This window comes from Buteo buteo, chromosome Z, assembly GCF_964188355.1.
Source record: "Buteo buteo chromosome Z, bButBut1.hap1.1, whole genome shotgun sequence".
NCBI lineage: Eukaryota > Metazoa > Chordata > Aves > Accipitriformes > Accipitridae > Buteo > Buteo buteo.
In genome coordinates, this window is record NC_134204.1 from 75,167,735 (window position 1) to 75,193,304 (window position 25,570).

General features: G+C 40.2%; 1 protein-coding gene across 6 annotated transcripts in view; it reads left to right on the forward strand.

Moving 5' to 3' along the window:
• ELAVL2 (ELAV like RNA binding protein 2) overlaps positions 1-25,358 on the forward strand; it is a 44,442-nt gene extending 19,084 nt beyond the window's left edge. For 2 of the 6 annotated variants that reach the window (XM_075019571.1, XM_075019576.1), the window contains exons 3-7: positions 3,247-3,350; positions 18,024-18,177; positions 20,758-20,983; positions 24,555-24,593; positions 25,028-25,358. In XM_075019571.1, the coding sequence (XP_074875672.1) occupies positions 3,247-3,350; positions 18,024-18,177; positions 20,758-20,983; positions 24,555-24,593; positions 25,028-25,358 (854 nt within the window). The remainder of the gene's footprint in view (positions 1-3,246; positions 3,351-18,023; positions 18,178-20,757; positions 20,984-24,554; positions 24,594-25,027) is intronic. The other 4 variants (XM_075019572.1, XM_075019573.1, XM_075019574.1 and 1 more) reach the window with 3 other exon arrangements.
• Positions 25,359-25,570: the final 212 nt, after the last annotated feature.

A 25,570-nucleotide genomic window follows, 5' to 3' on the forward strand; every position in this document is an offset into this window, starting at 1 on the left:
GTGGTGGCTGATTTCTTTTTTTTGAGTGCATCTAGCTTCTACTTGGTTTGTCTTGAACGCAAAAAGTTTAGACATTGAGGAGATGGAAAAAGCTACGCAGGAGAGCTTGTTTGAATTACACTGGCCAGATCTCTAATTTTGAGTGAAATTTGTGTGCAGTGGGCATGCTGCTCTTTCTCAATCTGAAATCTGCAATCAGATGGGACTTCTCATTTGTTCAGCAGCAGTGAATAAGCTTGAATAAGCAACAAGTTTGGACTGATGTCCTGTACATCAGTGAAACACTCATGAAGAACTGAGCTTCTGAAGTTCTTGTAACCCAATTGGCACTTTCCCAAAAGTGAGAAGTACCACCATGTTTTGCAATAATTGGGGTATCTGGTGCATTGTTTGAAATAGCTGCTTCTACTGCATTTTGTGAATTGCTCGTCTGGATTTTCTAAAACTTAGCCATCTGTATGTGAACTGGCAAACCTCTTAAACAAGCAGCTTTAACGCAAGCAGGAAGACTTAAGAGTGGTCCATCAAGCATCTGATTCCAGAAACCAGGTTCAACTTCCAGTTATTTGTATTGCTTGTTAGGAACCAAGATTCATCTTTCGTATGTGCTTCTATGAAGAAAGTGATTTTTTTAACTCTGAATTACTGATAATGTGTAATTGATCCACTAATCTTCAGGCAAAATTTCAATCCCTTTAAGAAGTTTTACCTTATGTTAACCTTTTGAAATACGTAAGGCCTTTGGAATGTCAGATCTGAACACTTTTGAACTTTAGGTGATAGCCCAAATTAAACAAAACTGAATTAAATAAATCATTCACAAAGTCATTGAGGGAGGAAGGGAATTCTAGACGTGATCTAGTCAACTCCCCTTCCTCAGGCAGGTTCTCCCTGAGCAGGTTGCGCAGGACCATGTCCAGTCAAACTTTGCAGATCTCAAGGAATGGAGACTTCACAACCCCTCTGGGTGCCCTGCTTCAGTGTTTCACCAAGCTTACAGTGAAAACTCTTTTTAATTGCAAAATTGCAGAATAAACCAGCAGGAATGAGTTAAAGCTTATCCTGACAAAATTACTGGGTTTTGTTTGTGCAGCTTCCTAGGGTAGTCTGCTAATATTCATGAAGGTTAGCTAACAGAATGTATCCAGAAGAACTGGTCATGAATGATACCCTTTGTAACAGCTGGGTATGCTCTTTGCCTGCAGTGGTCTGAGTGTTCTTATATGTGAAAAATAGACCACATGAACAGAGGGGTAATAGAAATAATTTCTGCACATCTTTTTCTGTGCACCCTGGAATTAATGAGTAGTATACTGGGAGCATCTTAAATGAAATAGCTCTCTCTTCTCTTTGAGATTTTTAACATCTTTTAAGGTTGTGGTTTATTTAAATGGGTTCCTTCCTAGGAGATCAATAACACCAAAAATCAGTGTTTCTGTATTAGGAGATAAGACTAAAATAAAAGCCATGCACAAAAGGAGACATTTCTTTAAGTTGCTCTTTTTTGGAGACACTGCTGGGAGGAGTTTCTGCAGATAGTGGGAATGATGGAGGTGACAGGTATAGAAGATGCTCTACTGTAATCAAGCTAATAAGGAAAAAAGGCACTTCTAGGATAAGGAACTTGGCTGTATCTAGGTAGAGATGTAAATGAATACAGAAATGCTTCTGCATATTTCTGTATTGTTTGTTAGAGAAACACAGAATTGCTGAAGTTGGAGGCAACTTCTGGAGATTGTGTAGTCCAACCTCTTGCTCAGAGCAGGGTTCTCTAGAGCAGGTTGCTCAGGGCTTTGTCCAGTGGGGTTTTGGATATTTTTTTTGTTAATAACTTGGTATATATTAACCTGTTCACAGCTTCATCTAGCCAATTTGTGCTTCTGTGTGCTGTTTTGAGGAGGAGATTTGGAGGAATGTGGGTAGCTTTGCGGTGTAGGGTGGTGGTGTCCTCTAACTTTTGGTACTATGGTAGACTAATTTGTACAAAATTATGAATGCCAGCAGTGGCGGGCTTGTTACTAAACCCTCTCTTGTCTTAATCAATTACAAACTTTCCATGAATTTTTTTATGTGCTATTTAATACATGCTGTACAGATATTATACAAGAATTTACTACAGCATAGGTTCTTTAATAACTTTGCTGGCAATAAATGAATTTGCCATTTCTGCTTTGTGTAATACTGCTTATCCTTTTATATTGTTGTATCTCCAACTAATATTTCAGATTAGCATTTTGTGCATTAGATATACTGGATGTTTCCCTTTGGCTTGTTGACTGGTTTTTGGACCTTATTGTTTCAGTTTCTAAAAATAATGGTCAAAGAGTATGGGAGAGTGTTTCTGAAAAGGTCTGTGCTAATGATGGATAGTATTACTAAGTGTTGTCCTTTTGCTATTTTAATTTTTTGTACCTATTTGCATTCTTACACACTAAAAATATTTTTAAAGGGGTATGCCAGTTAAGAATGGTATACTTTAGGTTTTGAAGTTGTCAGGAGTTAATTACTGCTAAACTCTCAAGTGTTTAATAAGTGCTTAGAGAGAATACACTGTTAGAAATGGGCTGTGGCTCAGTGATTAAGAGCTAATTAAAAATGTTTTATGTCCATCTATCATCTGAATTACCAGTGCTAAAGGAACATGAAATATTGCATCTTTGGATGATATTTAGTTCATGACCAGTTACTTCTACCAGTTGTTTTGAATATAGGAACATAATGAGCCTTCAAACTAACTCCTTGTTGCTGAGAGGCTCTGTTTAGTGTGTGAATAACGTCTGTAGCAATGTTCAGCTTCAAATTTGCCTCAGATTCTGATACTGAAGTATATTTGAAACACACTCAAGCACTGGTCCAGAATTTTGCCACTGTACTTTCTATGTTCAATTAAAAAGTTCAAAAGTGAGTAGTGAATTTTTGATGTTGTCTTAACCTTGAAGCTCCCGTACTTCCTTTAGTCTCTAACAGATCATAACTATATCCTGAAACCTGTTTTGCATAGCAATTTTTAAGTATTTTGTTAAACTGTAGCTGTTTCTGCATTGAACTTAGGGTAATCCATAGGAACAGAGGAAGCTAGTTAAAAAACACCAACCTTAGTGGCAAAACTAGGTGTTGGGAGCCTTTGAAACTTTATCTGGGGCAGATGCTGTTCTTAAAACCAAAAATTGCTTGTATTAAACACTTAGTTATCCATTGTGTAGCACTGCAGTACTCATGATCACTGTTCTTTCTCTCTTTAATTAGGGCAGAGCTTGGGTTATGGTTTTGTGAACTACGTTGACCCCAAGGATGCCGAGAAAGCTATCAACACTCTGAATGGATTGAGACTTCAAACTAAAACCATAAAAGTATGTAGTTTAATTATGATTTTAAGAATGATTTAAATGTTTTGACTTCTTGTTGATCAGATGCATGATTCATTTTTCCCTTTCCAAGTGTAACTTAAGCATTCTGCAAATGTTGGTAGAATAGACTAGGACTTCATGTAGCAGATGGTTAGTCCTTTGTAGTCTGTTTAGATTTAGAGAGTTATATTATGATTATGTATAGAAAATTTTGATTTTTTTAATGCACTTGCTAATATTCTAGATGTGAGCTTGAATTGTTTTAACTGAGAAATAATGTTGCAGAAATACAATATTGCATATAGTCTGAACACTGCACTATGTGCTTCCTCCTTACTGTCTCAAAGAAGATGGTATAACTTACTCCCTTTTTTAGGTTGCTAGTGTCTTGTTTCTCTTACAAATCCTTAAAATGAAATGCTGAAATAACTATTTTGGTTATCAATGAATTACTGGACTCCTAGGGCTCTAGTCTCTAGGTCTCTAATGTTTGGGATTCCTGGCTTTTTGTTTGTGTTGTAACTCCTTGTATTGGGTTTGTGTGGTAAGGTTTTGGTAGCCGGGGTGTTACAGGAGTGGCTTCTGTGAGAAGCTCCTAGAAGCTTCCCCCATGCCTGATAGAGCCAATGCCAGCTGGCTCCAAGACGGACCCACCGCTGGCTAAGGCTGAGCCCATCAGCAACAGCAGTAGCGCCTCTGGGATAACAGATTTAAAAAGGGAAAAAAAGTTGCTGCGGGACAGAAACTGCAGCCAGAGAGAGGAGTGAGAACACGAAAGAGAAACAACCCTGCAGACCCCCAGGTCCGTGAAGAAGGAGTGGGAGGAGATGCTCCAGGCACTGGAGCAGAGATTCCCCTGCAGCCTGTGGTGAAGACCATGGTGAGGCAGGCTATACCCCCCTGCAGCTTATGGAGGTCCATGGTGGAGCAGATTATCCCCCTGCAGCCCATGGAGGTCCACTGTGGAGCAGATCTCCACCTGCACCCTGGGGAGTGCCTGATGCCAGAGCAGGTGGGTGCCTGAAGGAGGCTGTGACCCCCTGGGAAGCCCATGGTGGAGCAGGCTCCTGGCAGGACCTGCGGATCTGTGGAGAGAGGAGCCCGTGGTGGAGCAAGTTTTCTGGCAGGACTTATGACCCTGCGGGGGACCCACGCTGGAGCAGTCTGTGCACCTGAAGGACTACACGCCATGGAAAGGACCCACGCTAGAGCAGTTCCTGGAGAACTGCAGCCTGTGGGAAGGACTCATGCTGGAGAAGTTCATGAAGAACTGTCTCCCATGGGAGGGACCCCATGCTGGAGCAGGGGAAGATTGTGATGAGTCCTGCTCCTGTAGAAGAGTATGAAGTGGCAGAGACAATGTATGATGAACTGACCCCAACCCCCATTCCCATTCCCCTGCGCTGCTGGCAGGGGGTACGTCGAGAATCCAGGAGTGAAGCTGTGCCTGGGAAGAAGGGAGGGGTGGAAGGGAAGGTGTTTTGAGATTTGGGGTTATTTCTCATTATCCTACTCTGGTTTGATTGGCATATAGTCTGAACACTGCAATGGTTAATTTTCTCCAAGTTGAGTCTGTTTTGCCTGTGATAGTAATTGGTTGAGTGATCTCTCCTATCCTTATTTTGACCCATGAGCCCTTCATTATATTTTCTTGCCCCTGTCCAGCTGTGGTGGTGGAGAATGATAGAGTGGCTTTGGTAGGTACCTGGTGTCCAGCCAGGGTCAACCCACCACAGTCCTGTACCTCCTGTTAACTAAATTCAGTTTCTTGAATTTCTAGAAGCAGAAATCTTAACAGTTACATTTTCTCATCTACTGTCTTAATCCATTCTCAGAAGAGTGAGGATACTCATTTGAACAATTGCTTGGGCTCTGAAATCTTGAGAGAGAGGAAATGAAATAAAATTTATCAGTGAATGCAGGCTTCTGAACATGTTTCACAGGTGTTGGTGCCTGAAGGCAATTCATATTTGAAACAGCCCATTCTTCCTCATTAAACAGCAGGGTTTGTTAGCAGGTCACTTTGATACTGACTGCCCTCTAACTAGAATCATGTTTAAGCCATAAGATGAAGCTCACCTCTGAAAAGGTTTGAACTTAAAAAGCAATGCAGAGCCACTTAAAGATGACTGAGACAAAAATAAGATGGCAGTAATCATGGTTAGAATGCCCTATCTCTTCTGGATTCATAAGATTTAATGAAGTGGATTACACTAATTGAAACTGAAATACTGCTATTTAAAGGTGAATCATGGCTCACCATAGCAATGTATGAAAGACATAGATGCTTTGCTGCAGAAAGCTCCCTGTGTGCTTCTGGCAGACTTCTTGCCCACAGACAGCCTCTCCCATTTTCTGCTTTGGGGAAAAATTGAGGAAACTCATTTTGTGCTCCAGGTTTTTTGAAGCTGTCTTTCGGATGGTGGTGAGAGAGGGAATGGGTTTGTGTTCCAGTAATATGGCAGGTATACTGTATGTTTACCTTTAATGTATTTGAACAAATAAAAAATGCATCTGCCCAGGGTGATAAGTTGGAAGTTCAGGTGACTATATAGCCAGGTAAAAAAGGATGTTGTTGTAGAGACTCAAGCCAGATCTCCCAAATCAAAATGATCCCTTAAGGGGGTTTCCAGTGACTTAATTTATGCTGCCAGTATATGAATTCATAATCTTCTTTCACCTTGCTAAGTGATTAATGCAAACAGTCACTGTATTTCTGCAACTAAAAATTGATTATAAAAAAAAGTCTGGGGAAGAAAGTGAAAATGGAGTAGACAGATACAGGTGATGACACTGATGCTTTTCCTTCCTTCCCAGGACATGAAAGTAGAATTGCAGGTTATGAACAATACCAGACAGTGACCCTTGCAGTGAGACTAAAGCCTATGTGTATATTTTCAGGGATTTGTGCCTTAGATGTTCTTAGCTAAAGAAAATCTGAAACATTTGAGTTGTCACAAGCTGAAATGACCACTTCACCAAAATAAAGAAAATCTGTTTAGTTAGAAAAAAGTGTCTGTAAATGTTGCTTGTTCATGTTACAGGTAAAATTCTGACTCTAGCTACCCACATTCAACCCTGTTTAACTTCAGCAGCATCTTTCAGTGTTAGTGTGTGTGACTTGAGGGGAAAAACTGCTTTGTTTCCTTCTTATGTACTCTTCCTTCTTGGACACAAGCTGGTTTCAGGCCAAGTTTTCATGACTGGATTCTGCCAAGATGCTGTTTGAAGAGGCTGGTTTTACTTCCTTCCACACTGTAGATGGGGCAGAGGCTAGGGGGATCCCCAATAAGTTTTAAGACTAAGGCGTTTGTACATTGGATAGTTGCTTCTCCATTTAAAAGAACTAAGATGTCTGTGTGGTGGTGACTTTAAAGGGGGCATGCCAGGAGTGTTTGCCTTTATCTGTGAATGAGTAGAAATGCCCAGCCTACTGTGAAGCACTTGATAATTTACATATTCCTCAGATCAAACTGGAGGCAATACTGAGCAGAGGTAAAGTTGATGTCTGAGGCCTTTACTGTCTCTGGGGGCAACATCTGGGGTGGAGGGAGTCGGTTACGAGATCTCAGTGCCGGTACCTTCGCAGAGAATACTTAGAGTTCATAGACCACAGTGTTCCTATTTGTCCAGAGTTGATACTTCAATTAAAAAAAATGTTCAGTACTTCACTAGACTGACTGAAAATGTTTGTTTCCTGTTAGCCTGTAAAACTGGAAGGAACCTTATTTAGGTGATGGACCCTCACATGGCTGAACCTGAACACATTCCCACTCAGAGGGAATTGTCCTGACCCTGATGTGTGATATTCTAGATTAGGGCCATGACGGATACTTCTGATCCACTGCTTTTGTACTAGCATGTTAGTCATTGGATATATTACTCTGATCCCTAAAAGGAGGTGCCACTTACTGTTTTCTTGAAATAAGGTGTATTTGCAAAATGATGGCTTAAGCTTTTTTTTATGGGTAGCTATATTAAAACCTATTGTCTGATACCTTTCTAAAAAAACCAGCATCCTGTGGAATGCTTTATGGAATACCTCTATTGAACTATTTGCAAGGTATCTTAACCAAACTTCAGATCTGTACCTCCAAAGGAAGTCATAGAGGGCTTTGTCATGTCTAACCTGGTGCCAGTTGTGTTGCCTTTTGATTTTACCCGAATATTAAAACTGCGGGGTGGGTATGTGTTGATATTGAAGGCATATCTAGATGTGTTAGACACCTGATCACCACTCTGCTACATAATACTACGTGTATTATATGGTGCCCTCTGTGACATAACTTATGGTTTATTTGCAATGTAAACAGTCTTATTTGTATTTCAGGTAGGCTGTGAAGTTTGGGCTTCATTTAATTACGCAACTTCAGTGTGAAAACAAGTATCTTAGAAGAGGTAACATTTTCTGTAGCTTGTCTTTTGGAAGAAGGTACTTTGGCTCTGTTCTACTTAAAAGCCAGTAGAAATGTGGATTTCTGTGCCTGGTGTGATTTTTTTTTTTCCGTACCTACTTGCTTGTGCATGACTTCTTTCATTTGGGTTGTCCTGGAAAGATCAGTTCTTCCCAAACGTGGAAAGCTCAGAGGAGCAAACAACATATAAGAGTCACTGACTTGCACATAGTGGTAAGAAAATTCAGTGCAAGTTTTTGTTGGCTTGGCTTCTGCTTGGGAGAGGGGAGATCCTCAGTGCCTTGCCCTCCCCTTTATCCTGGGAAAACCCCCTTAAAAAAAAAAGATACAGGTGAATTTATTGTGAGATGATCTCAATAGGAATAACTTTCAGTGTGGTGTAAAAGGCTTCTATATTAAAAAAAGTGTAGTAAGGTTCTCTGTTTAAAGAGGAGTGAGCAAACAAATAGCCTATGCTTGAACTGGCATACAGCTACATAAGATACTGCATAGGAAGCAGTTTTTTACCTAGATTATTAGGGGTAGCAGAAGGGCCCAGGAAAATCTCTTCAGCTTTTCTTTGTGGATGCTAGACTGCTTGAATGACAGACGTGGTCTTCTGTGGATCGTAGCTGCCAAGGGGGTACTGCACATGGCAGTCAGGCGGTGCTCGTTCCTCCCTCACAATGTGAATTGGGGCTGAGGAGCTTCCTGCTGTCCTGTCCCCAGCTCTTCAGTGTGAGAGGGCCTGAAGTGGCAGAGCTGCTGCATGCAGGAGCTGTTAGAGAGTGGTCTTACTTATTAATGCTGGTGATACATGTATAGACATGTATCCAAATATGCATTGGAAAGGGAAAAGAAAATAGTTTGTCCAGGCTAGAGGCTCAGGAGTTGTCCTTTTTTATAAGATAGTATTGATTATCTAGCTGTACCTAGCTAGTGCTGCTTAAAAATCAGATTTAGTGAGGTTTCTTCCTCTTTTAAATTCTTTGGACTATTAGGGTGTTTACATGGGTAATTATCACCTGTCAGGGGAATAGAGATTTAAGAAATATTTTATCTAAAGTATTAAATCTGTAGGTTTTCTTCCTACTCCTTTATAGCTTTGCATATATTAAAAAAAAAAAATGGGCTTAACATGTAACATTCTGCTAACTTCCTGTTGGAATGAAGTTTGACAAATTCTTTGGCTACAAGCACAGATGTCCTACTTTGCCATCATAACCTAGTTAACTGCCTTACTGTAGAAAGCCGTGTAATGAGAAGAGCTGGTTATGATTTCAGCAGAAGAGTGAATACTGAACTGTCAGTTGTACAAATGCCCAAAGAAGTGTAGTACAGCAAGGGAAGACTTGGAGGTGAGGGATGTGCCACAGTTTCATTAGTGTCCACTGATGCAGTGTCCTTACAACTTGGCATTATGCAATGCAATCTTGCTTGGTGCCTTGAACCATTACTTAGATTTGCAATAAGTTGCATTTTAAAGGAATTACCCTCTTACTTAACTCCTCAAGATCTACTCCTCAAGGTCTCCACCCTTATGAACTTACACCTATGATGGTACACCTGACAACGCTGTGTACACTTCATGGAAAATAACAGAATGCTGAAAAAACACATGCTAGTTTGATTTCTCAGCTGGTGCACCAGGTAAAAGATTGAGATTGTTCCTGTCTTCACCATTGATACTTGTAGAGGAAAATTTTGGTAGTGTCACTTTTTTGTAGTAATTTTTTTCATTAACTAATGTCCCTGGGGAGCAACAAAATATGAGTTGTGTAAAAAGTCTATTAAAATAGCAGAGGCAAGTGAGCTGTGAAGGTGAGAAAAACCCTCCTTACCTTTTTTTTTTCCTTCCAGCACTAAGGTACATTGATCTAGTGAGTAGCAAAAGGGGATCCTATTTGGAGTTTTAATTAAAGCTAGTGAGTTTTACTGATGCTATCAATCAGCAAAGATTGAGAGAGGGGGCATGGTGCCAGACCATTTAGTGGTCTTGACAGGGTAATTAAATACCTCAGGACTGTATTCTCAAGATAAAATTGAAGCGCTCTAGCAGATCTGAAGCAGAAGAACAATTTGTCTTGGAACAAAGGCAAAGGCGGGGGTTTTTTCCCCCTAAATTTCTGCAGGAGTTATATAAATGTTAATTATACAATCTTTTAGCTATGTTACAGTTAAAAGCTTTGACAGCATTTCCATTTTAAACCCCCTACCCACCCCACACATGTTTTTTCACCCCCAGGTAAAATTTGTTCACTGAAATTCAAATCTCCTCAGACTTTGCATGTTACTTAACCAGCTTAAACTGGCTGCTTGTTTTTAATGTTGCTGAGTAATATTAAGAGGAGGATTCACTTCTGAATACATATTGCTGTGACTTCCTGTAAACCACGTTACGGCCACATGATTGTTCATTAATGCCTAACCACTCTGAGGAAAATAACACAGCGTGTCAGACTGAACTACACAATGTGCTAATCTCTCACCTCAGCAACTACATAGCTTGTTTTCTGTTTGGATCCTAACTGCTGTGTTGCAGCTGATTAGAGTTTCTTCCAGGAGTCTCTCCCTGCTTTTCCTGGGGCAGAGGATCCTTAGACCAATGCAGCTTACCCTAAGGCTGCTGAGCAGGTTTGTGGCCAAAAACCTCAGTGGTGCAGTAAGGTCCTTTCCGAGTCTGCCTAGGGCGTTTCTGACACAGAAATGGAGATGTTAGAAGGGGCCGACAGTACTGTATGGAGCTGAAGGAAGACTGCAAGCATTGCTCAAAAGCCAAGCTCTAAGCAAGTGAAAAAAAGCCACCAAAACCAACAAAAACCAGCTTGTTACTACTAGGATCAATGATGTGTCTTCCTGTCCTCTGCCCTCCTCATGCTATGCAAAGTCCTTTAAGTAGCAGTGTATGGCTTTCTACGTGGGTGTTGTGGTTTAACCCCAGCCAGCAACTAAGCACCGCGCAGTCGCTCGCTCAGTCCCCCCACACCCAGTGGGATGGGGGAGAAAATCAGGAAAAGAAGTAAAACTTGTGGGTTGAGATAAGAACGGTTTAATAGAACAGAAAAGAAGAAACTAATAAAGATAATGATAATGCTAATAAAATGACAACAGTAATAAAAAAAGCATTGGAATGTACAAGTGATGCGCAGGGGAATTGCTCACCACCCACTGATCGACACCCAGTAAGTCCCTGAGTGGTGATTCCCTGCCCCCACTCCCTATACTAGATGGGACTTCCCATGGTATGGAATACACCGTTGACCAGTTTGGGTCAGGTGCCCTGGCTGTGTCCCGTGCCAACTTCTTGTTGCCCCTCCAGCTTTCTCGCTGGCTGGGCTTGAGAAGCTGAAACATCCTTGACTTTAGTCTAAATACTACTGAACAACAACTGAAAGCATCGATGTTACCAACATTCTTCTCATACTGAACTCAAAACATAGCACTGTACCAGCTACTAGGAAGACAGTTAACTCTATCCCAGCTGAAACCAGGACAGTGGGTCTGAAGGTTTTTTCCTTCCCTTAATTTTAATGGTGATCCAAATAAGCTGAGCTCGGTTTCCTAGCTTTGTTGGGGAGCTAGGACTTTTGAACTGCTGCCTGCTGGAAAGCAGGGTGAGCGTGCGCTGTGGTGCAGGAAAGTAATGCAAGTGGCTGTGGTGGTTGTTTCCTTACTGACAAAAGTCAAATACAGAAACATGGTCAAAGAAGAAGGAACGTAAAAAAATCTTTCTGAGCTCCAGTACTCAACTGTACCAGCGCTGCTCTTCTCTTGTCCAGTAACTAATCTGAAAATTGGCAGAAGCTTCCGCTGCTGGAGACTTTATACCCTGTGTTCATACGGTGCACTAACATGCTCAGGAGTGAATGTGATAAATATGTAAAGGTGTAAGACTTTCCCATAAGCAATTACCAAAAGCTTCAAGAGACTACATCTGTAAGGAGACTTCACTTTATTTCAGTGGAAGTTAACTGCAGAGCAGTCATTTCTTAGTTTTGAAAAACACATCACTCACTGTGTTACTTTTTCCCCCAATTCAAAAAACATCTTGAGTTCATATTTGTGAGTCTTAGTAGGTGTGGTGTGGTATATTTGGCCTACCACTGTTTGGCAAGTTCATATTATCTAGATAAAATTATTCTAGTTCAAAGGAAGAGCTAATTAAAATACAGGCACTCCTATGTTGGCTAGTCACGTTCATGTGAACTACTGTGCCCATCAGTAATCACTTTGAACATCATGTTATAGATCTGCTTGTTTAAGAAGCTTGGAAAAGAGCTGGAGCTTCAACACTGTTCCAGCTGGGCTGTTGATTTGGACATGGAGAAGGCTGTGCTGGTCAGTGTAGCTTTCTTTGTGTGCCAGGGTTGTAGGGGATTCTTTGTTAAGAGTGCATGTAGCAACTGACATAATTACTCTGCGCTGCAATATCATGAGACCGTTATTGTCCCTACAGGTCCCTTATAAGTATAGCCTGTTCTGTGCAGTCCTTGAAGAGAAAGCTCTGATATCAGGGCAGTATATTGATGAGTCATTTGTCTCTGAAGTGTAGCTCATCATGGTCCACCACCAGTTAGTACTTCATGGCCAGATCGGGTTCTAATTGCGTGTCTGTTTTGTGGAGGAACAAACTGTCAGGTTGGTCTCTTCATGCCCTCAGCTGCACGGGCACAGAACAGACATGGATCCCATGGCTGACCTCAGGCCTGCGACTGTCACTGGTTGTAGCTGTCAGAGCCTGTACTCTTCATGAGATGTGGACTAAAATAGCAAAACCTCTTCTAACAGTAGTGCTGAAAGGCTGTTACTTCTGTGTCCATTTTTGAATGTGTTACCTATTGCAGGGCAGGCTGTAAAAGTAAAGTCTGTATGGGATATGGTTATATTTATTAGCTTAATCTACACACGTAACTGAAGCGGTGTTGAGTAGTATGTTTCTGTAGTTCCACAGAGTTAAGTCTAAATTGCCTTTACAGAGGGAAGCCTACAGTGTTTCCAATTTGCTTTGCCCACAGAAACAAATGCTGCTGCAAGCTTGCACCATGAACTTAAACTCAGCACAGCATGTACGTGTTTAACAAGACAGTCTTGTGTATACTGGGAAAGGTGGCCTTTAAGCTTTGTTTGGAATGAACTATCTTTCATTTGAGGGGAGACAGAAAGTAAACTTGATAAATATACAGCAATGTACTCTCCTGTTTCAGACAACCACCTATCACTGGATAGTGACAGCTGAAACCTGGTCTCTGCTGTGTGCTGCAGCATCTTGTTGCTAGAAATCAAATTGAGTTCTTGACTCATGTTGTCTCATATACTAATTTAAGTGCAAGTTAACACTTGCCTGGCTCAATGGTCTCTGAGAACATTGCTTTTATTGTGCTTGCCAAGGGGGCTTATATATCCCTAATGTATTCCTCTTCCCAATATAAATCTGTCTAGTTTGCAGGAAGGTTTAAGCCATTTTCATCTGCACATAAGGCAGACACTGTTCTAAGCTGAAAGTTTACACTGGAAGTTATTGAATGTAAACATTATTGAAATCCTGATTTTAACATTTAAATATTTCAGATCTAAAGACTTGCAAGAATACCTTGGGTAGAGGTAGTTAGAATTTAATCACTTTTTCCTGAAATTCTTGCAGGTAATACAAACACTGTTTGCCCTGTATACTAAGAAGCTATAAGATAAAAAAGATGGAAGTATGGTGCTGAGATGTCTAAAGGTAGTAGCAGATAGTAAGAAACTGAAACATTCATTTGCAGGGATTGGGTCGCTTTATTCTTTTTGGCAACTTCTTTAACTTGTTAACTTTCACAGCTTTGACTTGAAAATTGTAAATCAGTTCATCTTGATGTTAAGAAATAAAATATTAAAGCAGTGAAAATACTTGGATTTGGTGGTGTAGTGTTTGCATTTCTAGAAACAAGTGTCTTTCCTACTAACTACAGTGGAAAATTCCAGTAAAACTGTTTTTAAATTGGTGTCTCCAGAGTAGCTGTGTTCAGTGTGGTACAGTGTGTCATCATTAAATATTTAAAACTGTAGGCTTTCTGGCTGCTTCTTGACTTGTGTTGTGTTCAATGGCTTTGACATTGCATAACCTTAATGTTTATCTATTAAATATTCACCTGTTGAAGTAGCTGTGGAAGTAATATTTTAGCATAGTGTCATGGTTTAACCCCAGCCAGCAACTAAGCACCAGGCAGCCGCTCACTCACTCCCCCCACACCCAGTGGGATGGGGAAAAAAACGGGAAAAGAAGTAAAACTCGTGGGTTGAGATAAGAACAGTTTAATAAAACAGAAAAGAAGAAACTAATAAAATGACAACAGCAATAATAAAAGGATTGGAATGTACAAATGATGCGCAGTGCAATTGCTCACCACCCGCCGATCGACACCCAGTTAGTCCCCGAGCCGCGATTCCCCACCCCCACTCCCCAGTTCCTATACTAGATGGGACGTCCCATGGTATGGAATACACCGTTGGCCAGTTTGGGTCAGCTGTCCTGGCTGTGTCCCATGCCAACTTCTTGTTGCCCCTACAGCTTTCTCGCTGGCTGGGTATGAGGAGCTGAAAAATCCTTGACTTTAGTCTAAACACTACTGAGCAACAACTGAAAACAGCAGCATTACCAACATTCTTCTCATACTGAACTCAAAACACAGCACTGCACCAGCTACTAGGAAGACAGTTAACTCTATCCCAGCTGAAACCAGGACACATAGCTATTAATTCAGTACATACGTATATTGTTTGAAGAGACTGTCAGCAAGTAATTACTGAATGAGGAAACTTGACAGGATACAGGTAGGGAGATGAATCTGGAGAGTCTCTGCTTTAAATCTCTATCACAAGTGAAATAGCTGGACTTTGACATCAATAATGAATAGAAACTCTATATCCCATACTCCAGGCAAGCTTCTTTTGCATGGGAATTAGTTTACTTTTACCAGTAACATTTTGTGGTGTCCTTGTTTTTCTCCAGTGATGCTGACTTGCAGTAATCACAGATCACTAGAAATGTGTTGCCAAAGAAAGTCAAACTTAATGACATTGGGTTTCTGAAGTTCTGTGTTTCTTTCAGGTTGCTTGCCTGGCCAGAACTTCTGGTGCTTAACAAGATGGCTAGGGATAGTGTTTCGATATTTGTAATGAAGTACTGACTTCAGTTTGATGTATGTTATTCCTGTGACTAATCTGCCCAGGTTCCAGTATACATCATTTAAGGAACAGGAGCAGTCACTGGGATACTTTCCACGTAGGGTAATCTGTGATCGGTGTATGTTCTTAGATGTGAAAAATACCTTTTAAACACACTTCAAGAATTTAAAGGGAATGACACTGAAACTGAACTTGTAATGGTTGTATTTACTGGTTAGAGCTTATTGCTTTAGCTTTCTTTAAATTGCATTTGGTATAGGCCTTAAGTGCTATGTCAAACTCTATTCCAAATAGCATTTACCAGCTAGGGCATGGGCAATAGACATTACTGGATCAACTGTCACCATGAAAGAATTCATACTCATTTGACAGAAGAAAAGTGAGGTTCTCAGATAATGTTTTATATCTTGGCAGATACCAGTTCTGTAGTGTAAAGTAAACTTGGAGTTAAGTTAGCAAACATTTCTTGTGGATTTTCTGTCTTCTGAGGGGCTCAGAGTGAGTTTATATCCTTGATCTGTGACAGCATGTGTTAAGCAGTGCGAGTTCCCCTTTGGAAGACAGGGTTGCTATTTTTAATTCCTCTTTGAAGGAATAGGGGAAAAATGACTATCACTGGTTTTATACAAAAGGCTGAGTGGGAATCCTCTGTCCTGGCTTTGTTCCTTCACTTGAATCAAGTTACTTCAAGACTTTGAGTAGAAGTCTATTTCAAAGACTTTCCTTAAGAATTGTTATGTCTTGTTGCAGGATTGCAGAACGGCTGAGGTTGGAGGCACCTCTGGAGGCCTCTAGTCCAATGCCCTGCTCAGACCAGGTTCATAAGCAGGTTGCTCAGGACTGTGTGCAGTTGGGTTTTGAACATCACCAGGGTTAGATTCTACAATCTGAGTAACTTCTTCTAATGCTTGACTATCCTTTACCATTAAAAGGTGTGTTTTTACAGAATAAAATCTATATGGAATTTCCAAATGAACTTTTCTGTATTTCAGTTTGTGCCTATAGCCTCTTATCCTGTCACTTGATACTACAGAGAAGAGTCTGGCTCCATCTTTACTCTCTTCATCAGATTTTTATGGCTGAGATCCTGCTGAGCTGTCTTTTCTCTAGACTGAGCAATCCCTGCTCTCTCAGCCTTTCCTTTCATTAGAGATGCTCCAGTCCCTTAACCACTTTTGTGGCCCTCAACTGGACTGACTCTAGTTGCAAATATCTGTATTTTATTGGACAGCCCAGAGCTGGAGGCAGCCTCCCAGAAGGATCTCATCAGGGCTGAGTAGAGGGGAAGGATCACCTCCCTTGACCTGCTGGTAATGCTTCTACTAACACAGCCCAGGTGGCTGTTGGCCATCTTTGTCACAAGGGTACTTTCTGCTGGTTCATGATCAGCTTGGTGTCTACCAGGAGTATTCAGGACTTAAGTTCCTGTAACCTGCCATAGGAAGCCTCTTTATCATAGTTGTAGTAGTAAAAAGTGATTATGGCCATTATGTAGCATCATAAGTAATTTATCCATATAGTGCATTTCAGTGTGGCTTTACTGGAGTTGAAACAAACTGTATGGAAACCGGGAAATTCTATCATTCCTACTGTAGAACTGAGACTGGCAGCTTTTCTATTAAAATTAGATTTGTGCATCTTCACAAAAAAAAGTGAATTAGGAGAAAAGGCTGAGGGTATTCCCAGCTGCCTGTGTGGGAGATCAGAAGACAAGCACTTTGAACACAGGTCTTTAGCTCTTTTGTGGCTCTCACATTAGAAGAGCAAGGCACTATGGCTCACAGGGCTCTGTGTTGGATAGTGTGTTATCTTGGACAGCTACAAGTTTTGTAGGTCAGCCCTGTTCAGCCACCTTTGGAAGATACCTTGCACAAGGCCTCTGAGGAGGAAGTTGGAATGATCACAGCAGTGTTCAGGGTACTGCTTGCTTAGTCTCCAGGGTGCTCCATCTCAATCGCCTTTTTGGTTTTGCTTCCACAGGAGTCTTAAGAGTCAGCTGATCTGCATGGAAATGGGACAGGGAGCATTGGAAAAGAAATGTCAAATGATTAGGCAAAAGATAAATTTACGGAGTTAAGTTCCAGCTGCCCAGAGCTGGCTGATTCTGCATTGCAGGGAGGGAAGAAAAGGAGCTAAATCTGACCACATCTTGAGGTTTCTTTTTACCTTTATGTTTTGTACAGTGAAAACCCCAAATAATATAATTTGTCGTGTTCTGTAACACAAGCATGGATGTACTGTTCTAATCTTCCCTGTAATAAGGATAAACCACTTGTACAGACTTCAGTGGGAGGTACTGAAATCTTCAAGATGCTGGTTTTGTAGCATGAGTATAAGGGCTGAAGAATCTAACTGATAATCTTAATAAAATATTTCTGACTGACGCTTTCAGGCAGCAGGTAAAAACTTCTGTGCAAAAGGACCTGAGAAGCTCACTGTTACTTGGCATTTTGTTGTAAGAACTCTGTGTTGCAGAAATTGGTGAGCTGCTGAACAGCTGAAATGCAATCCTACTTCTGCCATTCATTCTTAGGCTTATAAAAGTGATGTAGTAGAGTTTATCTTGACCTCATGAATGATTGTGTGTCATTTGATAGCAAGCTGAATGCATGTACAAAAAACTACATTGACTTGAAAAACATGTGCAAACCTCCAAGTGCTTTGGACTGTCTTCCTGTGTTTTTGACCTAGATATCAAACTGAAATATTTATTCCTTGTATTTTTTAATGCTTTTTAATGATAATTAAAGGAAAACATTCTTACGTCTTCTTAAATTTGTCTTTTTAATCTTATAGTAAGTTAACTGAGAACACTTTTTCTCCACCAAGGCTTGCTGGAGTGTGTACCTAACTTTTCTCCTTTATTTGAATTTATTTGAAAGTACTACTTAAATTATATATGAGTTCATATAGTCAGCTGCTCCTGCCTGGTCTGTGTTACATTCTTTCAGTGTTTTCAGAGAAGCCAGCACCGAAAAAAACAGTTAACTGGCTTTGCAAGTTAACTTTTCTGGCTGCCCTTAGAAACTTTGCAATGTCTCAGAACAAGTGCCACTGTCCTGTTTCAACTGTTTTTAAAGTGTTTGATTTCTAATTTTTTTACTTTCTTTTTCCTAAGGTTTCCTATGCGCGACCAAGCTCGGCTTCTATCAGAGATGCAAATTTATATGTTAGTGGACTTCCAAAACCAATGACCCAGAAAGAACTCGAACAGCTCTTTTCCCAATATGGACGCATAATTACTTCTCGTATTCTGGTTGACCAAGTCACTGGTGAGTAGCCTGTTTGCACCTCCTCTCATTTTTGGACCGGCAGTTTAAGAAATATTTTAGCTTTCTGTAAAATAGTCTCATTTCTAGAATGTATGAAAGGTGTATATAGGCTAGAAAATGCAATTTTCTGCTGGAATTGTTCATAAATATGCATGGACAAAAATAGATTGTGGAGTGTACTGAGCCAGCTTGAGTAATTTCCACCCTGAAGGTGCAGGTTTGAAGCCTGTTTCATGGCTTGTAATAAATTTACAGCTGCTATAATCTTCCTTTCCAAGTTGCTGTGTGAAAATAGTCCCTATGCACCTTATGAAATGCTATTAAACACTTTTTTTGTAAAAATAAAATCTTAACGCAGAAATGCACAGCTGGTTCTCTGAGGCTAGGATTACAAAAGACCTAGGCTGGTAATTGCTGTTAAGACTGTTTTCAGGGTTGCCTCATTAACTTTGGGCACACTGAAGAATGTGAACTTTGAGTTCCTTGGGAGCAGATAAGGTCTGTGCCTAGCAGTACCTTAAAGAACTAAGCTCTAGCAGGTTAGTTGCAGTTACAGTATGCACCTTAACCAATGAGGGGGTGTCAGTGACACTCTGGTTATTCTTCAGACCTGGACAGTAATGCATGTGTCTTTGTTGGCTCAAATGGCTGATCTTGAGGAGCTTGATAATTTGCTGTCTCACCTGCTTCCAGCAGGCCTGTTCCAAAAATAAGCAACCAAATGAAATGCCAAGTACATGACAGAAGTACTGAGTGTGCAAAGCAAAATACAAAGGAGCAGGGCTCTCAATTCTCATCTTCCCAGAAAACTAGGGGTGTGGGGTGGAAGAATTCATTTACTCACATAATCATTCCCTAAATAATAAGCTGGCTTGGATTTTTTTTTATAGTTGTACCTTTTCAAAGTTGCATGTCATTGTAGGTGACAAACAGCTTTCAGCTGTAGGAGGTCATAAAGTTTTCAAATGGTCTTACTTTGAAAGGATTGTGCATGCTAGTGTTTGACACTTGGCTGACCTGTAGAGGACCTCATATGTACTCCTTTGCAATTCCATTATGTTAACAGAAATCTCAATATTGACACATAATACTTAGAGTGTTTTAATAGTGTGAGTTGGTGAGAGTGCAGAGAGGCAGGGAAACGAAAGCTAAAGGCCAAACAGCGACTTGTAGAAGCAGCAGATTTGCAGGTCAGTTTTCCGGTCTTTGTGGAATAAATCGCTGTTTTCAGTACGTTCCTGTGTTTTCATGCATAGAAATGGTGGGATTTGACAAATTAGCGCAATAAGTAAATGTAATTAAATTTTTAAATGTGTACAGTAATTCTAAGTACTCATAAATCCTAGTATGTGCACATTAGTTCCCTGGCATAGGCTGTTGTTCAGGTTTAAGGTTTCTTCCCTCCTCCTTCTTAGTAATTTGGAATAGGTAGACTCAAAATGGTATGAATAATAAGGTTGTGACACGAACTAGCAGGTGAAAAGTGTAAGGTTGAAGCTGTGACATTTACCCCTTTAAAGCTTTCTTTTGCCCGTTCATTGTCACTTTGATGGTTTAAATCGTCATTGTTTATAAACAGAATAAATTTCTTGTTGTTAGTGTCTTTCACAAGTGAGGACAAGCATCTAATATGTCTGTTTATTCATGAATATGTCTGTTTATTCATGAACCAAAATATAAGGGGCCTCTAAATGGATTTAGGAATATTAGAACAAAGTGTGCAACTACTGTTGGCTGTAGTAGCGTTAATGTTAATTGGTTCAAGTATTGACACCTTAGTGTGTTTATATTTAAGCCACAGCATAAATTTTTGAGGTGCAGTGTTCCTAAGACCTTCCATAAACGCTTGCTGATCCCTTTGCATGTTGTCTTTGACTTTTCTGTACCAAGGAAGAAACTATGTCTCAAGAAAAATTTCCTTCAAATGTAACACCTACGAAAGTATGGTGGTGTGCTGAAACTGAATCTTACTTAGAGGTAACCATGGACTGTTAAAACAGGGCCATAATTCCCATTACTGCAATCTAGAACCTGCACTCTGTTCTTTGTTGTCTCATATATTTGCTCCAAGGGGAACGTCAGGGGGTGGTGCAGGAGAGCATAAGCCATTTCTTGCTGCTAGGGAGCAGATGACTAAGCTATTTACAGAATTTCTGTGAATTTAGATACTGCAGGGTAGTATGAACTGAACAGAGGTTACAGTGCAGCTGGTGTTCTGGGTTCACCTCTATCCGGCACACACACAACACCCCCTACCCCACCCCCTCACCCCCCTTCATTTCAGAATTACCCTTTGGCTCACTATGTTTTTGTTGTCTCCACTGTGTTTTCCCTCAACCCTCTAAGCTTTCTGCACAATGTATCTTACGCCAATTAAATTAAAAAAAATAAAATTAAATTAAAAAAAATTACAGTAGAAGTCTTACTACTTTGAGTAAAAGCTCAGTTCTAATAAGCTCAAAATTATCATGTGTTCACAGCAACTGGCCATTAACACAGCAATTGACTGTATCAAATGTTAACATCTAATATTCCAGAGTCTATGAATTAATTATTATACGCTTCCTTCACCCTGTGCAGGAGTATCAAGGGGTGTGGGGTTTATCCGGTTTGACAAGCGAATTGAAGCAGAAGAAGCTATCAAGGGCTTGAATGGCCAGAAACCTCCAGGTGCCACAGAGCCCATCACTGTAAAGTTTGCTAACAATCCAAGCCAAAAAAACAATCAGGCCATCCTTTCCCAGCTGTACCATTCTCCAAACAGAAGATATCCAGCGCCTCTAGCTCAGCAGGCTCAACGTTTCAGGTAAGTCAAACGCATGCTTGTGTGCAGCTGTGCTGGAAGCCACATGTTCCCATGGGCCTGTTTGTTTCCCTCCACTCTTTCCCTTCCCTGCTTGTCTGATTTCTGTGTTGAACTGCAGCTATGCTCCTACAAAACAGCTAAAAGCAAAAATGCATTCCATCCTATTGATAGCATTTCAGTATCGAATAAACCTATTTAATTATTGTTAAACCGAGATGACATCTTTTTCTTCTACACAGTCACTAAAAAAATCCCTTTTTAAGCCTATTTTTGATTTCCTAGATTATTCTCAGTTAATGTGCAAGTTGATTCAGTTAAGACTGACCCGGGCAATTCAGTTTTCTTCTTGGCCATATGGCATGCCACAGCCAGCCTCTTCTTCTCCACCCTCTCTTTCCTCCCCATTCTGGCTTTCAGTTTTTTTCCTAGGCAGTTGTCTAAATCCTTGTCTTCCCTTACTACAAACTTTTGTAATGAAGGTTATTCAAATACTTTCTGCATGTGTTTTTTTGTGGATGTATGTTCCCATCATGTTGAAACTACAGCCATACAGTTTCCTGTGGTATATAGTGTATTGAAAAGGACAGATGGTGAGAACAAAGTGAAACAAATACTGTATTATCTACATTCATGAGTACCTTGGAATTTTTTCAGAGATTTTGATCGTTTCTTCCCACCCTCTGCCCCTGGGCTATGTGACTGGAACGTGTTAAACAGCAATATATGCAAACAGTTTCTATTTTATTTTCAAGAAATAATATCAGCTGGCAGTTTGCTTCAAAGAGAGTATACCAAACTTCAAAAGCTCTGCATTGCCTTAGGTTGCTTTTAGGCTGAATATTCGGAGTTCATTGACTGCAATTCTGCCAGAACTTCTGAACTCTTCTTTTCTTCAGCTTTTCAGCCTTATGTGCTGCAAGTGTCTGAGAGGTGTGAAGGTCAGCACTAGAGTAGGCTTTCTGCCCTAAGGGAGGGGATAATCAATTTTATTCATTACTTTGTGGATTTTCTTAACATGTCTTACAGAATAGAAGGATTAATCTAAATGGTGTGCTGAGTATTGAATAAAAGTAGGCTTGCCATTGTTCCATAGGCAGAGCATAGAGGCAGAAGTTGCGCTGGCAGGATGGACCCAAGTGCATTATTTGAAATAAGGTCATGAGGGAGCTGTTGTACAGCCTGTGTGTTAGAGCATTCAGCATATTCTGGCAAGTCTGGCCTGCTGACTCCTTGAGTCCTGCTGAGTGCACTTGTTCACAGATACATGCCTGTGTTAGGTATTGCTCTGATACTGGCTAGGATAGCATCTGTATTTAACTGATACTCCAGGTAGATCTATCATGATTTGTAAAAATTCTCCAATTTCTGGAGTTTTTCCTTTGGATAGGACCTAAGAAGTTCTTTGCAGTTAAGTAATTTCAATAGACTACCCTTGTCATGCAACATTAGGCTTTCAACCTTACAAATTTTATTTGATTGCAATTTATTTTTGTTTAAAAAGGAATTGTATTTTTATAAATATAAATTTCACTGGAAAGTTTTTTTTCTGAGATACTAAGTGTAAAGTGGTGCCTGAAACAACCATAAGTGATACTGTGATTTGCTCCACATAAAAGTGTAATGGTAACAAAAAGCACTGAGTAGGTACCAAGTCTGTAGTGAATAGGAGGGAGAGTAAAATCTTTCCTGCTTTTATCGATGTGGAAGGAAGAATAAGGTTGAACTGACTATTCAAAAGGTAAACTGGGGTTGCAGACAAAATTAGATATTTTTTTTTCTTTTTTTTTTTTCTTTTCATAATTTTTTGGTGAAGGCCTTCAGGCTTCTGTTTCCTCTCTAAAAGAGACGGCCTTGCCACATTTTAAATTTTTATAACTGAAAAGGGAAATCATCTTTTCTGGTTCTTTAGGTCTTTGCTGTTGTCGCAGAATTCCAACTCTATTGCTGACTACATAGTTCAGATTGCACCGATGCTTCAGATCTTTTGTGTCTTTTACATGCAAGAAATCTTTGCTTTTGACATTTCAGACAGGATTACTTGATACAGTTGCCCTTAGTGGTTGACAGAGGCCTGAAAACAGTAAACTTCAGTAGTAAGGAACAATAGGATCACTACAATGCTGCTTTTCTTCTTGTTAAGAAAAATCTTGAGCTGGACTTTCAAAAGCAGCTATATATAATTGTTCCTCAGTTTCTGTAGGATGTATAACTTAAAGCATCTTTAAAAATTGTCCAGTGAGTGCCCCTGAGAATTTTTCCACAATACTTTTAAGTCATCCAGGTAACTGAAAACTGTTACGGTGATACCATTACCATATGATGTCCTCAGCCAAATGCTCTACAGCAAAGACCTGTAAGCAGTGGTGTTCCTGGAAATCTTCACCTTCCTCTCCACCCCCAAATGTTAATGACAGTAGGCCTCTGTCATCCACACTGAGTCTATAGATAGTAGTCAGGCATTTTTTAGTTTCCTCTTTTCTGCTCTTTTAGGGGTTCGGTGGCTTGCTTTCTTGTCAGTGCATCCTGCAAACCCTGCTCACTCTAGAATCTTAATGCGGTGTAGTTTGATACCTTTACTTGGCTGCAAACAAGACCAAGTATTTTTTCTTCGTTTTTTTTTGTGCACAAGTGTGATTACACTACTGTGGCACTTGAGTTTGGATTCTGCATACCAGTAATGGTTCTTAAATCCTATAGCTCATTACTGGAGAGAAATCACAATAAGGTACAGATCTGTAAGGTAGCTGTAAGCTAATAACTACATCAAGTGTACCTTTTTTACCTAAGCTCATATTTTGTGGAGTCCTGAAGTCAACCTTTAACAAGACTTTCCTTTCACATCTCTGGGCTTTGCCAGGAAGAAACCAGGGCTTCTTTAGGGTAGAAATATTCTTAGAGAAGCACTTCAAGGGACTTCAGGAATAAGATTAATAGGATTGGTAGGCACTGTGTGTTCTGGGTATTGGCTAGGTAATTCCAAAGGGTTTAGAGTTGTGGTGACATACTGCAGTTCAGCAGCTTGGGGGAAGGTGAAGGAAGAAACACATGGGGAAAGCTTATAGTCTAATATGTATGTGTGTATATATATTCTAAAAACACTTTATTCTGGAAAAGAGTAGGAAAGTGAAAAATCTTTTTTTGCAAAATCTTTTTTTGCAGTTCATGTTCTACCATGCATTACTGCTCCAAAACCCTGCATCTGTCTGGGTATTCACATCAGCATACTGTCAGAAGCCTCATTAAAGTTTTCATCTGAAATGAGTTGATCTGGAAAACTTCACTGAGGTGGTCACTGACTGTAACTTTATGCTAACAGTATTTGACTTAGGCTAAACTTGTACTGGTGCATTTTCTAAACTGTTATGGTTGTGGATGCTACACAATAATAACTATTTTGTATTTGCTAACTGTATCAGGTGTAATAAGGTGCCACCACTCTTCTGGTGATGGTGCTTTAACTTTGCATGAGGCTCTGTACAGTGTAAGGGACGTGGGTGTAATATACCAAGTTTCCTTAAGATTAAAGGGTGGGAAAGCCTGAAGACTGAACACTTTGCTAAATGTTTTGCAGGTTGGACAATCTGCTCAACATGGCTTATGGAGTAAAGAGGTAATAAAGGACTATTGGGTTCATAACAACCAAATCAAGTGGTTTATATACTCTTACTTTTTAAATGGACATTATGTTGGATTTTTGCATGATGAGACTTCAGCTGAGATTGTTCATTTTGTTGCACTGTGCATGAAAGAGACAAGCTGATTGTAGTTTTATCAGATTCCTGTTTCAAGTGACTCACTAATCCTTACTGGTTCTATAGCATGCTCTTCTTTTGACCTAGCACGGTTTCCCCTACTTGTGTGTAGTAATGTATGTACTGTTGGGGGCGGGGGGCGGAATACTTGCAATGTTACCTTCTTAGTCTGGCCAACATGTTCATGCTGTGAAAAGCCCTGTGTCATTTTCTTTTTTGTTCTGAAATTCCTTTGCTGGGATTTTCTGTGAACAGCTACTTTGTTTCTGTTTTGTTTTCCCCCATTCTTCAGTAGGTTTCCTCCAATGACCATTGATGGAATGACCAGTTTGGCCGGAATTAACATCCCTGGGCATGCAGGAACTGGATGGTGCATTTTTGTCTACAACTTGGCCCCTGATGCTGATGAGAGTATCCTCTGGCAAATGTTTGGACCCTTCGGAGCAGTAACCAATGTGAAGGTCATCCGTGATTTCAACACCAACAAGTGCAAAGGTTTTGGATTTGTGACTATGACAAACTATGATGAGGCAGCTATGGCAATAGCCAGCCTGAATGGATACCGCCTTGGGGACAGAGTATTGCAGGTCTCCTTCAAAACAAACAAAACGCACAAAGCCTAACAAGTTATTCTCAGTGCATTAATACATGAAATCTATACAACAAAGGCAATTTACAAGAAGCTTTATGCATTAGTAAATGCCTTTGTTGTATGCCAGTGTGGAAATGGGGATAAAATGTCTACTTAGCATCCTAAGAATATGTGAGATTTTTTATTGCTAATATTTGAATTAAAACTTCTTAAATATCTTTTGTTTGAATATTGACAAGAGGT